General features: G+C 45.4%; 1 protein-coding gene and 1 pseudogene across 1 annotated transcript in view; both read right to left on the bottom strand.

The window, feature by feature from the left end:
- The window catches only part of Nt5e (5'-nucleotidase ecto), a 44364-nt gene extending 35814 nt beyond the window's left edge, over nucleotides 1-8550 (bottom strand). Inside the window, exon 1 of the mRNA XM_021207594.2 lies at nucleotides 8155-8550. Within this exon, the coding sequence (XP_021063253.1) occupies nucleotides 8155-8499 (345 nt within the window). The 5' untranslated portion in view covers nucleotides 8500-8550. The remainder of the gene's footprint in view (nucleotides 1-8154) is intronic.
- Nucleotides 8551-16973: 8423 nt separating this feature from the next.
- LOC110328655 lies at nucleotides 16974-17539 on the bottom strand (annotated as a pseudogene).
- Between the last annotated feature and the right edge of the window lie 646 nt (nucleotides 17540-18185).

Raw genomic sequence — 18185 nt, 5'->3', positions numbered from 1 at the left:
CTCCTCCTCCTCCTCCTCCTCTTTTTTGGCAAGCCTTCTTACCAGTGAGCCATCTTGCTGGCCCCTTACTCTCCATTTAGTGCTTTAGTAGCTCTAACCCAGTCCTGCTCTGTGGCTAAAAAGAGCCTGAATGGGCACTACCCACTGGAAACAAGTTCTAGGCACTAAGTTTCACCCCCTGTACATCATTCTCAGCACCCAGCTGGCACTCAGTGGCATTCCATGAAGATCTGTGGGCAGAATAAATAACTTCAAAGCAACAGTCTGGAAATAAGCTGCTGCCTTTCCTGTTCCCCTGGGCATCATTTCTGAAACCTGGAGAGCAGTTTTCTGCAGAGCTCTCTGGACATCTTCACTTGAAGACTGGGGCCAAAAGGAGGTGCCTGAGAGAGGAGGCTCAAGCTATCTCTCCACTAGGAAATGATTGCCTTATCCCCAAGTACCTAGGAGACCTGTGAGGCAGAAATAAGTCACCAAGCAAACTTACCTTTAAATTTAAAATTAAGTTCAAAGACACACGGAGTTACACTGGCAGAATAGGAACAGACAGAGGGCTGGGCAAGAGCTCAGGTGCTGAGAACCCACATGCAGGAGACCACACTCTCTAAACCTCGTTTATGGACGGAGGACCCACTTCTAAACTCACACAGCCGACAAATGCAAGAACGGAGACATAAAACCGGGATGAGTGTCGAAGCTGGGTGCTTGCCTGGTATGCTCAACAGCTGGAGTTAGAGCTTGAAATAGCAGACTCCACTATCAGACGTGTCTGTGGCTTGACTGTTGCCACCAAAACTCAAATTGAACTTTCATCTCCCCTGTGTGGTATCAAGAAGTAGAGTCTTTAGGAGGTGTTGAGTCATATCGCTTAATGGGTGAATGGATTACTGGGCTATCCCAAGAGTGGCTCTGTTACTAAAACCACTTTGGCTGTGTATCTTGCATGAGGCCTAGTATTGTCTCAGGATCCTGTGAGTTCCCACCAGCAAGGAGGGTGGAACAGCCTGACCTTGAAATTCCCATACATCAGAAATATGAGTTACAGTGTTTCCTCTTTTCCTTGTAGAACATCCAATCTCAGGTATTTTATAATAGTAACAGAGAGCACATGAGCACAGGGGAGGAGCTTAAATAGAAGAACGAATGGCCCTATGTAGGACTATCAAAGGATGCCTATCCGATATCCTGATGCTAAGGCCCAAGCCCTCTTAGACATCTTTGCTTTACACCTGTCCTGTTTAGGTGGTTTTGGTTTTGTTTGTTTGTTTGTTTGTTTTGGCCAATTTGACCAAAGTTATGACTGAAGTTATCTGGGAAGAGAAACCTCAATTGAGAAAATACCTCCATTCAGAGAGCCTATAGGCAAGACTGAGTAGCCTGGGACTAGCAAGCCAGTAAGCATCCTTACTCCATGGTTCAGGCTTCATTTCTCGCTTCCAGGTTCCTGCCCTACTCAAGTTCCTGCCTTGACTCCTCCCAGGAATGGACTGTTTCCTGGAAGTGTAAGATGGAATCAGTCCTTTCTTCTCAAAGTTTCTTTTGTTTGGTCATGGTATTTTGTCACAGCAACAGAAGCCATAACTAAGACAAGACCCTCTTCTGAGCCATCCCCAACCACAGCATATGATCAAAGACCCCTCCCCATGGAGGAGCATTGCCAAGTGCTCCTCATCACAAGCTCTTCTGCACCTATGCACCTATGGGGGAGGATCACATAGGCTAAATATGTGGCTATGGAAACAGATGTTCCATGGCATTAACCAACCCGCTAAGAGGATAGAGAGATTGCTCAGCAGTTAAGTGCACTGGCTGCTCTTGTACAAACCCCTGCTTCCATTTCCATCACCCACAGGGTAGCTAATAGGCACCTGTAGCTCCTGTCCTGGAGGATCCGATACTCTCTTCTGACCTCCACAGGGACCAGGCACACACCTGCCGAGCAGACACACATGCAAGGCAAAACATTCATACAGGAAAAGTAAATAAAGATAAAAAAATAAAGCGGCCTGATAACTGTCCTTAGATGCTAAATGATAGAGAGAACTTAGGATAGCCAGTGTCGCTCCCAGGGTCCCCAGTGGCAGTTCAAATAAAAAACAACCTCCATAGGTTCACATATTTGATCATTTGGCCCCCAGTTTGTGGTGTTGCTTGGAAAGGTTGCAGGACAGAACATTTAAGACAAGGAGCCTTCACTGGGGCAGGGGTTTGAGGAGTTTATAGCCTTGCCCCTCACTTTAGTTTTCTCTCTCTCTCTCTCTCCCTCCCTTTGCAAATTGTAAGCCCAAACAAACTCATCCTTCCTTGAATTGCTTCTGGTCATGGTATTTTATTACAGCAGCAACAACGACAACAACAACAAATAGTAGATATACCTTCTCAGCCGTATTCCAAATTACTTTCCTATTAAAATTGGTTCTAGTAGATCTAGCCTTTCAGGTGACTATAGCAGAGTCTTTACTGCACCTCTAGATTGCTGCCTGGCCTGCTTCTATTCCCCCTTCTTATTTTTCTCATACATTTCTGCTCATCTTTCCCAAATGATTTCTCTAAGCAGCTGAGGGTTTTTTATTTTTAAGTTAATTTATTATTATCATCATTGTTATAATGTGATTGTGTGTGTGTGTGTGTGTGTGTGTGTGTGGGCAAATGACTATTGTGGTAAACATGTGTAGGTAAGAAGACAACTTCTGGAAGTCAATACTCTTTCTGCCTTGAGGCAAGATCACTCTTCCTGATTCTGCCATATAATGTGTTCTAGGTAAACCAGCCTGTGAACTTTGGGCCATTATACTGGCCTCCACATCCCACCATCACCACATGAAGCTTGCCCTCACCCCCGCTCCCCTCTGCCTCCTTCTCCCCCCTCCCCACAAATTCAGGGGCTCAAACTCAGGTTATCACATTTAACATACACACCAAGAACTTTGGATAGCTGAATCACTTTGTTTTGCTTTGTTTTTGCTCTTTGACATCAACCAGTTCTCCAATTTTCTGTAACACTAACTAGATGTCTGACAGTTCAGTCTCGACACTGTCGATGTTAACATAGTGCCGATTCCCACAAGTTGCAGGGCTCCACCACACAAACTGTGCCCACTCTGGCACCCAGTCCAGAGGTCTGGGCCACCTGTACTTCTAATAGACAAGTTACAAATCAGAGGTCTCCATGAAAAGGATATACCTAGGAATAGCCAAATGGAATGAATGTCCCAGTGCAAGGCACAGAGAATAGGACCAACAGACAGAGAGAGCATAGGATAAACAGAGCCTCTGTGCCCTTTCAGGCACCCCACCCTACAGAAACTCTGCAGAGCTCATCAAATTCTACTTTTAAGAGACTGTCAGAGTTTAATCTCCAGTCCCACCCTACTTTCCTGCAGGTGGGTGGATGAGGTCAGAAATTCCAACTCTCTAACCCTCCAATCTAAGCATTAGGTATGTCTCAGCACTGGGTTCCGCCCTGAGGCTATCTAGAGCCCCAGTTCAAAAGCAACCTCATTAGCTTAAACTATTAGTCTCAGCTATTACCAAGGGGGCACATTATGAATAACAAAAGACACTTCCTGCCACTTTGGAAACTCTTTCTACTTAAAGAGCAGGGGGCCACAGTCACTTTCCACTTAGAGGCTTGAGGCTGCCCTTATCACCATGACAAAGGAACTTAAACTTCTCCTAGATCTGCCAGGTCTATCTCAGTTTCATCTTATCTTAGTTTCACTTCTGTCCAGGCCTCCATACCTGCGCTCCTCCCTGAACAGAAGCATCTTACAGCATTAAACCATATCTCAGGGCCGCCCATCCTTAGCCCCAGGGACATGCTGCTTCTGCCCCTCACTAACCTGTACGCTGGAGAGGAAACAGGCAGTTTTCATAGACTGGTGTCCTAAAAGGCAGAGAGACAGCAGCGATTGCTTTTCCAGTGAGAGCCTTGGCAATTTGCTCTCTAAAGTAGCAAATTGAACCATAAGCTTTCCAGAACAGGCCAAAACAGACAGACAAACAAGAACTTTTTGATTATTTGAATATACCCAATGAAGGGTTTCCGTTCTAAGAGGCAGAGAGTTGAAAGTTGACAGTCATAGTAGCACCATCAAATTTATGTCTAAAATTGACCATACATCAATGGTTAGAGTGCTTCTAAATAAAGCAAAACCAATGGAAAAAAAGAAAAAAAGATGAAAAAGAAAAATCTGTAAACATGACATCAGATGACGAAGAGGAAACCCAAAAGATTCACAAACTTACTTATCAGAAGAAACTTTTGATATGTCCGATTATTAGAAAAACACAAGCTACTGACAAGTTGTGATAGGTAAGATGTGGGCTGGAGAGATGGCTCAGCAGTTGAGAGCACTTGCTACTCTTGTAGGGGACAGAATTTGGTGTCCAGCCTTTACATCATATGGCTAACAGCTTCCAATAACTCCATTTCCAGAGAGGATCTGACTTCCACAGGCACCAGCACACATCTGGTACACATACATGAGAATAAATCTCTCTCTCTCTCTCTCTCTCTCTCTCTCTCTCTCTCTCTCTCTCTCTCTCAGAAGGAATGATACAAAGATTAATGTTTTTGCCTGGGGAGTAGTTATTAAGCCTTCAGGAAGGCAGCTGGCAATCCTTTGTGAAAGGAAGAACCAAGCATACACATTGTGACCAGTAACTTTGCACTTGAATATGAAAATTCTCACAGTGGAATCAGCTAGAAGACATCTAGAACAGCTGAATTCATGGGACAGGGGAATTGATTAGCGGCCATCTCCAAATTGACCAGAGAATGAGGTGTGAAGAAGTCACCATGTACCTAGACACACACACAGGGGCACTGTACATGTAGAACGAGGTGGGAAAATTATAAAAGCAAGGCTACGGTGGAGGGCTGAATGAGAATAGCCCATAGGCTCATATGTTTGAACACGTGGTCTGAACACAGTTGGCAGAATTGTTTGAGAAGGATTAGAAGGTGTGGCCTTGTTGGAGTTGATGTGTCACTGGAGGAGGGCTTTGGAGCTTTAAAAGACACACAGTTCCCAGTGAGCCCCTCTCTACCTGCCTCCTACTTGTGAATCAAGATGTGAGCTCTCAGTTGTTCATGATGGCCTTTGCTCTGCCATCATGGACTCTGTAATCACAGGCCTAATTAAATGCTTTCTTTAGTAAGCTGCCTTGTCATGACATTTTGTCACAGCAATGGAAAAGTAACCAAGACAGGAACACAGAAGTAAGCATTTGGGAGGTGAAGGCAGGATGATCAGAGGTTCAAGGACATCCTCTACCACACAGCAAGTTCGAGACCAGTTTAGGATATCTGAGAACTTAAAAAGGAAAAACATTCTAAAAGGAACAGTTTAGACAGTGGTACTTAGAAAAGATGGTGGAGGGAAGGCTGTCAGACCCACATAAATGACAGCTGTCACGTCCTCTTCCTCCCAAACCCGAGGTATAGAGAACTAAGCTTTAACTGAGCAAGGGATTTCTCATTGTATCATGTCCATAGGCTGGGGGTTACCTTTCTCAGTTAAGGAACACGAGGCTCAGAAATAATCAGACTGAAAAGAATAAAAGAATCCCCAAGCAGCTGAGCTTCCTCGAGTTCTTTTCCTGTCATCCTTTCTCCTGGTTTCTAAAGGGGGAAAAAAAAAATAATCCAGTACTGTGCTTTCCTGACCTCTGAGCTGGTTTGTGTAATAGCTTGGTGTCTCTCCTCATCCCTCAGGGCACATTAGTCTTTGCACTAGGATAGTTAGCTACACTCCCTGTCTGTGTCTGTCATCTCTCAGTTTCTGCCTAGCAGCAGAACCCAAGGGGTCTTCAAGCTCATGCTAGTCCTCCATAGCCACCAGAACAACTCTCTCGGGAGTGTGGCAGGTCTAGAGAGTACACGATGTCTTGGAGGCCCCGGCTCTAATTGCCAAGGCTACACTGGCTTCTGTTTATGGGGAACTGGAGATACCCCTCTATGATCTGGGTCTCCAGTATCCCAGAATCAAGACATAGCAGGGAACTGAGACGGAATTTTTTTTTTTTTTTTTTTTTTTATAGCAGAAGATCACTAGGCTCCCAAGGCTTAGTAAAACACAAGCAACACGACAGTGTAAACCCCCTGTGAGATAGGAAGGCTGAGAGCAGAACCGTATGATACAGCCATGAAAGCTATGTATTGAACCCCACCCACGACTCACCCCACCCATCGTTCTAATGACCGCTCCGGAAAGTGGAGCTATAGACTCTGTTATCCCCTCTCCTCCCACTCTTGACACCGGCCAATGTTGCTTATTTTTCCTCAGGCCCCACTTCAATTACTTGGACAGAAATTTGTAAGAAAGCAATTCCATCCCACAAAAAAAAGTATTCTAAACATTCGAGGGTGATGGGCTCCGACTTGTCTTACATTGTTGTGGCCTCATTCTGTCTTAAAGAGGGACACATTTTTTTACTAAGGAATATTTACCCAGATGAGAAGAAAAGAGTGTTAGAAAAAGAAAATGCCGTAAAGTTGTGGCTCATACGTGAAATCAAAGCAAACTCAGCCGTTGTTTAGCCTACCCTTCTGAGAGGAAGTAGAGCTAGTTAACAATCCGAATATGTAAATATTTGTATTGCCTTTACCGCCTAGCCACGGAAAAAGAAAGTGGAGAAACTGCAGAGTTCTTGAGACTGGAGATTCTTCTGCCAAGCAGCTGCTGAGCATGGCCTTCCCCAGTCAACTCTGGAGGCTTAAGGACCTTGAGAGCCCTCCTTGCATTGAAAGTCTCTAAGCCAATATTCAGTAGGAGCTCTCACCCTTCTCTGACCTCTGAGCTGTTCCTGTACACAGTGGGTAGTCTGCCTTCTGCACCTTACTTTCCCTTCCACACCCTCTGATTTCACAGAGTTCTGAGAACCCGCCCTGTTATTTCCCTTGCAAAGTCCTTATGGGTTTTTTGTTTGTTTGGTATTTTTTGTCTCTGATTTTTTTCCCTATAACGGGGCAGAATCTTTTACCCGAGGCATCCACACTGGGTTGAATGTGAGTGGTGGCTCAATTAATTTTTACATCTCAGTTATGTTTTATTGGATTATTCCTTATCTGTTCTCAACAAGCAAGGCATTACCTCCAGCAGAGTGTTGGGAAGTGAGGACCAATCTCTCTCTCTCTCTCTCTCTCTCTCTCTCTCTCTCTCTCTCTCTCTCTCCCTACCCCCTTCCTCCTTCTGTCTGTTGAGACAGGATCTCATACTAGGCTGGCCTCTTTTTTGTAACCAAAGATGACTCTGGACTTTGGATCCTCCAACCTTTACCAGGCCTGCCCTGCAAGCCTAGTTTGGGCGATGCCAGGGATCAAATCCAGGGCCTTTGGAATTCTAAGAAAGCACTCTAACAATTGAGCTGCATCCCTAGCTCCCTTGTCTCTCCAGTTAGGCTCTTTTGGAATCTCTACAGCCAAGCGGGGTTTTATTGAGCCCCTGAAATCCCAGCTTTTCCGCATTTGGGTTTGGGTTCTCTCTGCCTTTTTTTTTTTTTTTTTTTAAACTTGCTCTTGGGAGGCAGTGCCTGGGAGCAACAAGAACTAACAGTTACAGAGATTATATTATGTGCACACAGTGCTTTCAGGTCAACATTCTTCTTCCCATTTCATAGATGATTTGGCCACCGAGGTCTAATAAATAACTAGTATAAGATCACAGAAAAGTCGCTGTACTGTAAATCGATCTAAGGAGGCGAGTTCATTGTGCTCGGACTTCAGAGCCAATCGGATGTGTTTTCCTCCTTGGGGGCTGATGACCTGAATAATTTTTGACCCGATTTCCTTTCAGAAAAGTAAGGATGAAGGATTCTTTGGAAGACAGAGAAGGTGGGAGATGTGGAGGAGACTGGGATGGGTCTCCAGTCCTTGATAATTTTCAGTGCTCCTGTGTGTTCGAGCTGAAGCACCTGTAGGCAGTAGGGTCCCTTTTCTAATTGTCTCAGTTCGCTATGGGACCCTAATAACATCAGTTTAAGAAAATAATCTAAGAGACGCCGCCGGTCTGCATCCTTACTGCACACTGGCCTGGGTCGAGTTCCACCTGCACATCTCTGAGCACTATCTGTACCAGACCATTAGCGAGTTCTCCAGCCTCTCTCTCTCTCTGGGTCTGGGACTCCTACCCCGGGGAACTTTCTCCTTACCATGGCATCGTAGCCCAGGATGTTCATGAAGTGTGCCACTTCAAGGCCTTTGTAAACGGTGAACCAGATGGTGCCCTGGTACTGGTCGCCTGCATCCAAAAACAGCACGTTGGGTTCTTCCCTGCGGATCTGCTGCACCTTGGTGAAGAGCCGGGCCACGCCACCCACACACAGGCTGGCGTTGAGGCACTTGGTGGAGTCATCGCTGGTCTGCTCTAGCCGGCTGTGCACGTCGTTTGTGTGCAGGATCGTGAGCTCCCAGGCTCTGGCTGCGGGCCACAGTGGTAGCAGAGCGCTCAGTGCGAAAAGCAGCCACTTGGGTGCCGTAGCGGCCGCGGGACGCATGGCTGGCTAGAGCGCGTTGAGCGGGTGGACTGGCCCGGAGCCCAGTGAGGACCGGCCACCCCGGCCTCTACTAAACTGCGGGGTAGAGGAGGGCGGGGCGGGGCCAGACCCGCCTCCTCCAGCCCCAGGCCCTCCCGCCTGCAGACGCACTCCCGGAGTCACCCGATGCGACCCTGGCACCCGAGGCACCCGAGAGCTGTTAGTCCAGCACACGCAGCCCGCAGGGAACAGAGAAGAGGTTGTTCGCCTGGTGAGCGAGCACGTCTGAGAGGCTGGGTGCCGCAGTCCCCGGGCTGGCGGCAGTGACAACTGCAGGGGCCGCGTTCCTGATCCTCACTCTCGATCACACCGATTTCTCTAGAAGAGTGTACAGCGGCTTGTGTGGCTCAGTCGCCGAAAAAGGAGGGGGTGGAGGGGGGAGGGGAGGAAGACAAACGTGGGAGAGAGAGGGGTCCAGAGCCCAGTCTGGGATGTACGCTGGGAGGTTGCTTTGGTGAGACCAGGACACACCGGGCCGAGAAGCCACTTAGGTTTGAGGACGCAACCGCTCCACGTTTTCAATCTGGAATCTCAGGAGCCAAGCAAGCCAAGCATAAAGAGAAGGTGGATCCTAGCGGGTAAACCCCTGACAGCTTTGTTGGGGCGCTGCCCGCCCTTACCTTGAATGACGTGTGTGTGTGTGTGTGTGTGTGTGTGTGTGTGTGTGTGTGTGTAAAGCTTTTAGCAGTAATAGTGGGGATCCATATTTGTTATGAACAAATCATTAAATATAAATCGCCGCAGCACAAGTTCCCTGTCTAATGGATTAACCCCTGTGTTTGAATGAAGTATAGTCAACAAGCTAGTAGTTCTGAGAAAGAGAAGAGGATTAGTGAGCTTCCCGTGTGTTCTGCTCATTATAGAAGTTATCTAATGGCCACACAACTCCAGAATGCACCAGGTCTGTGTTGTTACACACACACACACACACACACACACACATACACACACACACCCCTTCACATTGGGGCATGCCTGTAATCCTAGCACTCAGAATTGAAAGTACTTGAATAGTCTGGGGTACATAGTAAGGCCCTATCTCACCCACAACCAAGTTACTTTTCAATTGCAGTAAAATATACATCATATATACAGGATGTACATTACTGCATTCTGCCTTAAGCATACAGATATTTGCCATCATTCATTTCCCGGAATATTTTTATCTTTCCAAGATTGTACTCTAAACTCATTAAACAGTGACTCTCACACAACATGGTGGCAATCACCTGTAATTACAGTTCTTGGGAGTTCAGGCAGGAAAACAGTCTGGTCTTGTAGTGAGTTAGTGAAGCCCATCTCAACAACAACAACACAAACAAACTAAACTACCAACCAACCAAAACCACCTCTCTCCATTTCCTTCCTTTCCAGCCCCTGGCAATCAACATTGTATTTTACCAGTTTGTATAGATTTGATCATTCTAAGGGCCTCATAGTTGTTCTTTTCTGACTGAATTTGTTTTACTTGGTGCAATGCCTTCAAGACTCAGTGTGTCAGCATTTCCTTTCTTTCAAAGGCCAACACTTCACACTAGGTGTGTATTTGAATGCCCACATTCATAACAGCTTATTCATAAGGGGTGAAACCAGAATCAGACCAGGGTTCACGGCTGATGAAGTTTAGTTGGGAGGAGAGGAAAGGACCTGCTATGCTGCCTGTTCTCACATGCAACTAAAAGACTCTGTACATCTTCACCAACTCTATTTTTTTTTTTGTTTGTCTTAAATGATAGTCACCTTATGGCATGTGTGATATCATAAAAAGATGCTCAGCATTTCAAACCAACTGGGAAACACAAATAGAAATGCATGGACCACTTGTGTCCTTTCTTGTAGACATTTCCTTTAAACATTTTTATTAATCTGGTGGTGATGGCACACAACTTTAACCCCAGTGCTTGGGAGGCAAAGGCAAGCAAATCTCTGAGTTTGAGGGTAGCCTAGTCTACAAAATGAGTTACAGGATAGCCAGGGCTACACAGAGAAACCCTATCTCAAAAAAGGGAGGGGGAAGCCCTAATTTAAAAAACTACATTTATTTGTTAGTTGTGTGTGTTTGTGCTCATGTTCATATAACACACATGTAAAGATCAGAAGACATTTTTCAGGGTAGATTTTTCTCACAGTGTAAGTTCTAGCGATCACACTCAGGTCACAAGGCTTGCAAGTACCTTGATTCATGAAACCATTTTGTTGTCCTTCTGTCCCTGTCCTTTGCATCTGTTTTAATTGAACTGTAGAAATCTTTCTCCTCTTCTTTGAAGATGTTATTAAGTGTTCAGTGGTGTGTGATCACGCAGGGAGATGGAGCATCAACATTCCCAGTTCTTCTACCCACTCAAGGAAACAATGAAGGAAGAACATTTTGATAAGGGCTATCTGGAGGTCCACTGACTCCCTTTCGAGACACTGGGTTTGGGACAAATTAGTGTTATCTAGAAAAGAACCTACTTCCTTCATGTATACTAAGTCAGTGATCCCTTGACATGCTGAGCTAGTCATGTCACTGCCTGAGTAGTCCAACTTATAAAACTCTTGTCCCTAAAGTAAGCCAGGTGGAGCAAAACACTATGAAGATAAGGCTGGCTCACTGTCACCAGACTGAGTGTGCCTTGGTCCAGCGGTTACCACCGGACCTTTGCATCCCAGAGAGCCTGCTGGAACTCTGGGGTAGCTTTCTATCTGGCCCCTTGTGGTAGGATGGTGTCCACCTACTTTGTTCAGCCACAAATCATAAGGTTTCAACAGTCTTTACATCTCACATATGGCTTCCAGACATTTTTCTTTTCCTTTTCTTTTTTTATCATTTTATTTATTTTCATTTCAGGCATTGCCCTCTCTCAGTCCCCCCTCCCACAGTTCCTTGTCCCATTTCTCCTCTTCCTCCTCATCTCTGAGAGAGCGCTTCCCCTGCACTGTACCAGGCCTCCTCCTTCCCTGGGGTCTCAAGTCTCTCAAGGATTAAGCAAATCTTCTCCCACTGAGGCCAGACCAGGTAGACCTCTGCTACATATGTGCCAGGGTGGGTCTTGGACCTGCTGGTGTATGCTGCCTTGTTGGTGGCTCAGTCTCTGGGAGCTCCTTGGGGTCTGGTCTGGTTTAGTTGAAACTGTTGGTCTTCCTATAGGGTTGCCCTCCTCTTCAGCTTCTTCCATCCTTCCTCTAATTCAACCATAGGGATCATCAACTTCAGTCCAATGGTTGGGTAAGTATCTGACTCTGTTTCAGCCAGTTGCTCAATCAGTAGGGCCTCTCAGAGGACAGCCATGCCATGCTCCCGGGCTTCCAGAAAATTTTCTTCCCTCTCCATAACCTACCCCAACACTGCCCTGTTGGACACAGGTACATTGTGGATGCTACAAAGACCTGGCTTTTTTTTTTTTTTTTTCTCACTGCTGAACCACACAATGTTGATGCACAAGTGCTTCTGTTTATTTACTTATCTGTTTGTTTAATTTGTTAGTGCTGGAGATTAAACCCAGGACCTTATGGATTCACAACACGTGCGCGCCACCACTGAGCTGCATGTCAGCTCCAACAGGTTCAGTTTAGAAGAAGTCTGATTCCCTCCCCTGCCCACCTTCTCTTTTTCCTTCCCTTTTCCTTAATGTACTTTTGGTGTCATATCCAAGAAATCATGTAAGGGGGCTTGAGAGATGGCTCAGTGGTTAACAGTACTTGCTGCTTTTTCATTGGACCTGGGTTCAGTTATGCCTACATAGGGTGACTCACAGCCATCTGTAACTCTATTTCCAGGGGATCTGATGATTTATTCTGGCCTCTTCAGTCACCTGTACACATATCCAGACCTGGATATATATATATATATATATATATATATATATATATATATATCCAGGCACACACACACAAACACATAAAATTAATGAGACAAATGTTGGGATGACCTACACCTACACATATTGTATCAAATGAAGGTGTACCCCTGTATTTTCAATTGTTAATTGCTGAGCCAGCACTGCAGTCATATCTATGGCCCATTAACCTGCTTTAAATGTTTGTCACTTCCTTACCTGCCCAAAAAGAAGGTTCTCTGAGATTACTAGGTTAAAAAAGCAAGCTGGCATGGGAGGTCATGGAAGGTCATGTTACCTTCAATCTGGCCTAAAAGGCAACACTAAGATATAGACTGAGTGTGGCTCTGCTGCTGATCAATTTAGAATGAGTGTACTTTGGAAACTCTTCCACCATGCTATTTACTTTTTTTTGTATGAGAAATAGGGGAGGCTTTTTGTAGAATGAAGAGCTGGTGGCTGGTACCAGAACTGGGCAGACGAGGAGAAGAGATAGAAGCATGGATGAGAATGGAGCAGGGAGATGGGACAGTGACAGCCATATGGTGGGGTACAATGGCAAAGAACCCGGGTTAAGTTAGAAGAAGCTGAGAGACTGCCCCAGCCAAAAGACCAACAGCCTTAAACTACATAGATGTGTCTGCATCTTTATTATAAAAGCACAAGCGGGACCCCTAAAGTTCTAATAAATTTTTATTTTTAAAAGCATTGCCCAATATGATGCTAGGAGGAGGCCATCCCCCTATTCTCTTCCTAAATGTTCTATTGTTTGGATTTCACATTTAGATCAGCAATCTGTTTTTATTTTTATTATGACATAAAGCAATAATTTATGATTTATTGTTTTGCATATAGTTTTCCAGGTTCTAGTTGCTGGAGTGTCATCCCTGACAACCCTACTTTCAGATACGGGGTTTAGGGCTCAGAAAACATCAATACCTGTGCATGAAAGTCACTACAGATTCTGGTGCCAACAAGACACCAATTCTGTAACACCCTCTGGGGATCAGACATTGCAAGGTTTTGCCCCACTTCTTTCAGACTTTCTGGAAGCTGATGTTGGGATTCAGAGCCAGGGCAAGTGGCTGAGGTATCTATTTAACCTACCAAGGCAAATCTACCCTCCAGGGTCTCCCAGCCTACCCTGCCCTCTAAAGTGAACTTCCCAACCCAGGGACTGGACTTCCTCTCACAGAGAGGCTCTTCCCTATATAATCCAGACATCTTGGCTTTCTCTATTCTCTTTCTTCTTTCTTTAGCTTTCTCTCTTTCTCTTCCCCCTCTCCTTTTCTCCCTCTGTATGACTGACCCCCCCCTCCTGTGTGGCTGCTGAACTTCTTTGAGAGCTGCAACAGGCCTACCTTTATATATATATATAAATATTGGTTTATATTGGTTTTTTTCGAGACAGGGTTTCTCTGTGTAGCCCTGGCTGTCCTGGATCTCACTCTGTAGACCAGGCTGGCCTCGAGCTCAAAAATCCGCCTGCCTTGCCTCCCGAGTGCTGGGATTAAAGGTGTGCATCACCACACCCGGCTCTGCCTTTATATTTTAATTTGGCTTGAATTGGCTCATTGGAGGAGAATACCCATCAGGCTGAACTATCATTTGTTTGGCTTAGTTTTACTGTTTTTATTTATTTATTTATTTATTTATTTATTTATTTATTTTTAAAAGAGGAAAATGGTAATAAACCAAACCCACATTTAACAGAAGAGTTGCCTTCCAACATCTCCTGCGGTCTTTACTGTTGGAAATGTGTGTGACAGCGCACACACACTCATGAGTGTGTGTGTCTCTTTCTGTGTGTGTCTGTGTGAGTGTGTCTGTGTGTTTCTGTGTGCTTGTGCATGTGCTTGGAGATTGATGTCATGACTGACTTTTGTGTAGCCACTGAGGATCGAGGTCTGAGCAGCAAGGACTTTAGTGATTGAGGCCCTCCCCGTACAACTCATACAACACGAATGCAAAGCTATTAACTAAACTTCTAATTTTCATTTGGGGTTCACTAGGTACCCCTCTAACCTCCCTTTTTCTGTGTCAGGATGCAATTCATGGGCATATTCAGTTTGCTCACGTTTTTAGTCTCCTCTAACCTGTGATATTTTCTCAGCTTCCTTTGTCTTGCATTATTTTGGTATTAAAAATTTCTTTAAAATTACATTTATTTAGTATGTGTGTGGAGGAAGACAACTTGTAGGAACCTATTCTTTCTCTTTGCCACACGCAGGAGTCCAGATCATCAGGCGTGGAGGCGGGCATCTTTACTCTCTGAACCATCTAGCCAGCCCTAAACTAACCTTTCTGAAGGGCACTGGTGCTTGAACACTTGTACCCTTTCCCTCAGTTTGGGCTTGCCTGAGGTTACCTCATGATTAGACTGAAGCAGGACAGGTTTAGCAGGAACACCACGAAGGGGAGATGCCTTCTCTGTGTTGTATGTGTTGAGATACATTAGACAAATGTGACATCACTGATCCCTCCAGGGTTTGCACATTTTTGTGTGATGTCCTATGTCTTCCCTGATCAGCCTCTCCATGCCTTCTTTGGATCTAGGACTCTTACTGAATTTAGAGCTTGCTGATTTGGCTGGCTGGCTTGCCAGGAAGCCACAGGCATCCTCCTGTCTCCATCTCCTAGTACTGGGATTACAGGTGTGCAACTGCACAGTCTTTTTTTTTTTTTTTTTTGGTTTTTCGAGACAGGGTTTCTCTGTATAGCCCTGGCTGTCTTGGAATTCACTTTGTAGACCAGGCTGGCCTCGAACTCAGAAATCCGCCTGCCTCTGCCTTCCAAGTGCTGGGATTAAAGGCGTGCGCCACCATGCCCTGTTAACTGCACAGTCTTTTAAAGGTGTGTGTGTGTGTGTGTGTGTGTGTGTGTGTGTGTATTTAATGTATGTGAGTACACTGACGCTGTCTTTAGACACACAAGAAGAGTGCATCGGATCCCATTACAGATGGTTGTGAGCCACCATGTGGTTGCTGGGAATCAAGCTCAGGACCTCTGGAAGAGCCGCCAGTGCTCTTAACCGCTGAGCCATCTCTCTAGCCCCACTGAATAGCTTTTTAAAATGTGGGTGCTGGAGACCTTCACTCAAAGGTTCAAGCTTGCCTGGCCGGAACTTCACTGATAGGACCGTTTCACCGGTCACCTATATATTTGAAGCTAGGTCACGCAACCTCTCCTGAGATCCGTGCTCTGTTGTTTCTAGGCTTCTGTATCTTTGTCACCCTACACTATGTTTGCACGCAGATCTAAAATGGCCTTTACTTAATTGTTGGAACAAGCTCAAGCTTGCTAACCCAGCCCTTAAAGGTTTCACCCTACCCAGCCAGCCTTACCTCTCATGGACCTTTCAGAAGTCCCTTCTTCTCTCCAAGCTATTTCCACCTGCCTCAAGCTGTGCCCCAGGCTGCCTTGATTGCCTCCTTCAGGTCAACAGGACATTTCTGTACTGCTCAGAAAGGAGTGACAGTGTCCTCTTTAAATTCCCAGACTAGTCCCAAAATTTCACCTTAATGTGGTCTTTTTTTTTTGACCAGGTATTTAAAATCCCCTTTGTCTGGCCTCCGCGTCATGCAGACAGATCTAGAACAGTGATCACAGCCACAACCTGTGGTCTCCTTTAGAGGCTGTGAGGTGCCCCTGAGAGCAGTCAGTGTGACAGGCAGGTGAAACTAATTGTGTGTAAGACTGCCAGTCATGGATTCCTTCCTTCCTTCCTTCCTTCCTTCCTTCCTTCCTTCCTTCCTTCCTTCCTTCCTTCCTTCCTTTCTTTTTTAAAAATGTAATACTGTTTATTTAGCTTCAAAAACATTTCGGCATTCTAAACATACAAAAAATAACAGAATGTTGCAAATTGCATTTAGGTCCAGAGGGTTCTTGAACTTCCATTGATGCAGTAGTTCTTTGCTTTGCTGATAACGATGAGTTCTACAGTTTCTTTAAAAAGTTTAAAACCTACTGCACTTAACTAAAGAAAAAACTCCACACACTTTTCATGCCAGCTGACCTCTCCCCCATCCACAACTAAGAATGTCAGCAGAGTGCAACAAGACAAAAACAAGACAACCTGAAGCTAAATGGATGCTCACCGCAGTATCAGCAGGTCCAGCCTCACAGTGCACGCCCTGAGCAACGCCCCCTCCAAAGGGCATCTTCCCCTCCCAGCCTCCACGCCAAACAAGGAGCATCAAGATTCTGTCTGGGTTATTTTGTTCTCTTTACAAACTATAGATATGTACAGATGGCAACTCAGGATTGCTAGCCAACAACCATACAGTTAACATGACCTTACGAGTTGAGAACAAAATGCCAGAAACATCTTCAATTGCCTTGTCACACCAACAGCAAAGTGCACTGAGTGAGGAGGATGCGAGAGTGCCTTTTCATTTTAAAAATGTTTGGAGCTATGTACAACTTTGATACAGTTTCAGGGCGCTCCGGACACCCACGGCCACTTCATGTAAACCACTGACACTTTGAGAAACTACAATATGATAGTGATACAATTTTGTAATTATACCTAACAAGGGCAATAGACATGACTCAAGTAAGAGATGTGTCAATCACAGGGCTCTCCTACTCTAAGGTATTCAAAAGGAGACAGAGATTTTATTCATCTTCCTCCTCCTCTTCCTCTTCTTCCACCCTTTTCCAGGCAACTTTAGCAGGACCCTTGGCACATCAAACGTCCCTTTAGACAATAGTCAGCAGCATCCTTCTCATACTTCTCCTTCAGCTTTGCTGCCTTGGTGATGTATGGCTGCTGTTCACTGTCACTTGTTATTCCACATCTCACCCAGCTTTTCTGCCACATCTCCAATGGAGGTGCCAGGGTTTCTGGATTTGATCTTGGGGCAGAATTCAGAGCAGAATAAGAAAAATCCAGACGGAGGTCTTTTGGGGGCATTTGGGTCCTTCTTCTTGCCTCCTTTAGCTGGTCCATAATCTTTCATCTCCCGATCATAGCATACTTTATCTGCCTTTGCCATTTCATCAAACTTAGATTTCTCTTTGCTAGACATGGTCTTCCAACTCTCAGAGCACTTCTTGGAAAACTCTGCAAAATTGACAGGAACCTCTGGGTTTTTCTTCCTATGTTCTTCCCTGCATGTCTGCACAAAGAAGGCATAACAAGACATCTTACCCTTTGGTTTCTTGGGGTCACCTTTAGCCATCCTGACTGTATTGTTCGCTAGTCTGGACAGTGCAGGGCACGATGCGCGGCTCAGCGCTCACCAGCCTCGTGCTAGCTGCCTCCATGAGAGCCGCCCCAGTCATGGATTTCTTTTTTTTCTTTTTTTTGAAATCTGAATTTTTTATTAGATATTTTCTTTATTTACATTTCAAATGCTATCCTGAAAGTTCCCTATACCCTCCCCCAGTCCTGCTCCCCTACCTACCCACTCCCACTTTTTGGCCCTGGTCTTCCCCTGTGCTGGGTCATATAAAGTTTGCAAGACCAGGGGGCCTCTCTTCCCACTGATGGCCGACTAGGCCATCTTCTGCTACATATGCAGCTAGAGACACGAGCTCTGGGAGTAATGGTTAGTTCATATTGTTGTTCCACCTATAGGGTTGCAGACCCCTTCAGCTCCTTGGGTACTTTCTCTAGCCCCTCTATTGGGGGCCTTGTGTTCCATCCAATAGATGACTGTGAGCATCCACTTCTGTATTTGCCAGGCACTGGCATAGCCTCAAAAGAGACAGTTATATCAGGGTCCTTTCAGTAAAACCTTGCTGGCATATGCAATAGTGTCTGGGTTTGGTGACTGATTATGGGATAGATCCCAGAAGATGTTCCAACTGGTAATAAGGACACAT

Source organism: Mus pahari, chromosome 10, assembly GCF_900095145.1.
Source record: "Mus pahari chromosome 10, PAHARI_EIJ_v1.1, whole genome shotgun sequence".
Taxonomy (NCBI): domain Eukaryota; kingdom Metazoa; phylum Chordata; class Mammalia; order Rodentia; family Muridae; genus Mus; species Mus pahari.
Note: the sequence above shows the minus strand (reverse complement) of the source record. Positions and strands in the feature narration are given on the sequence as shown.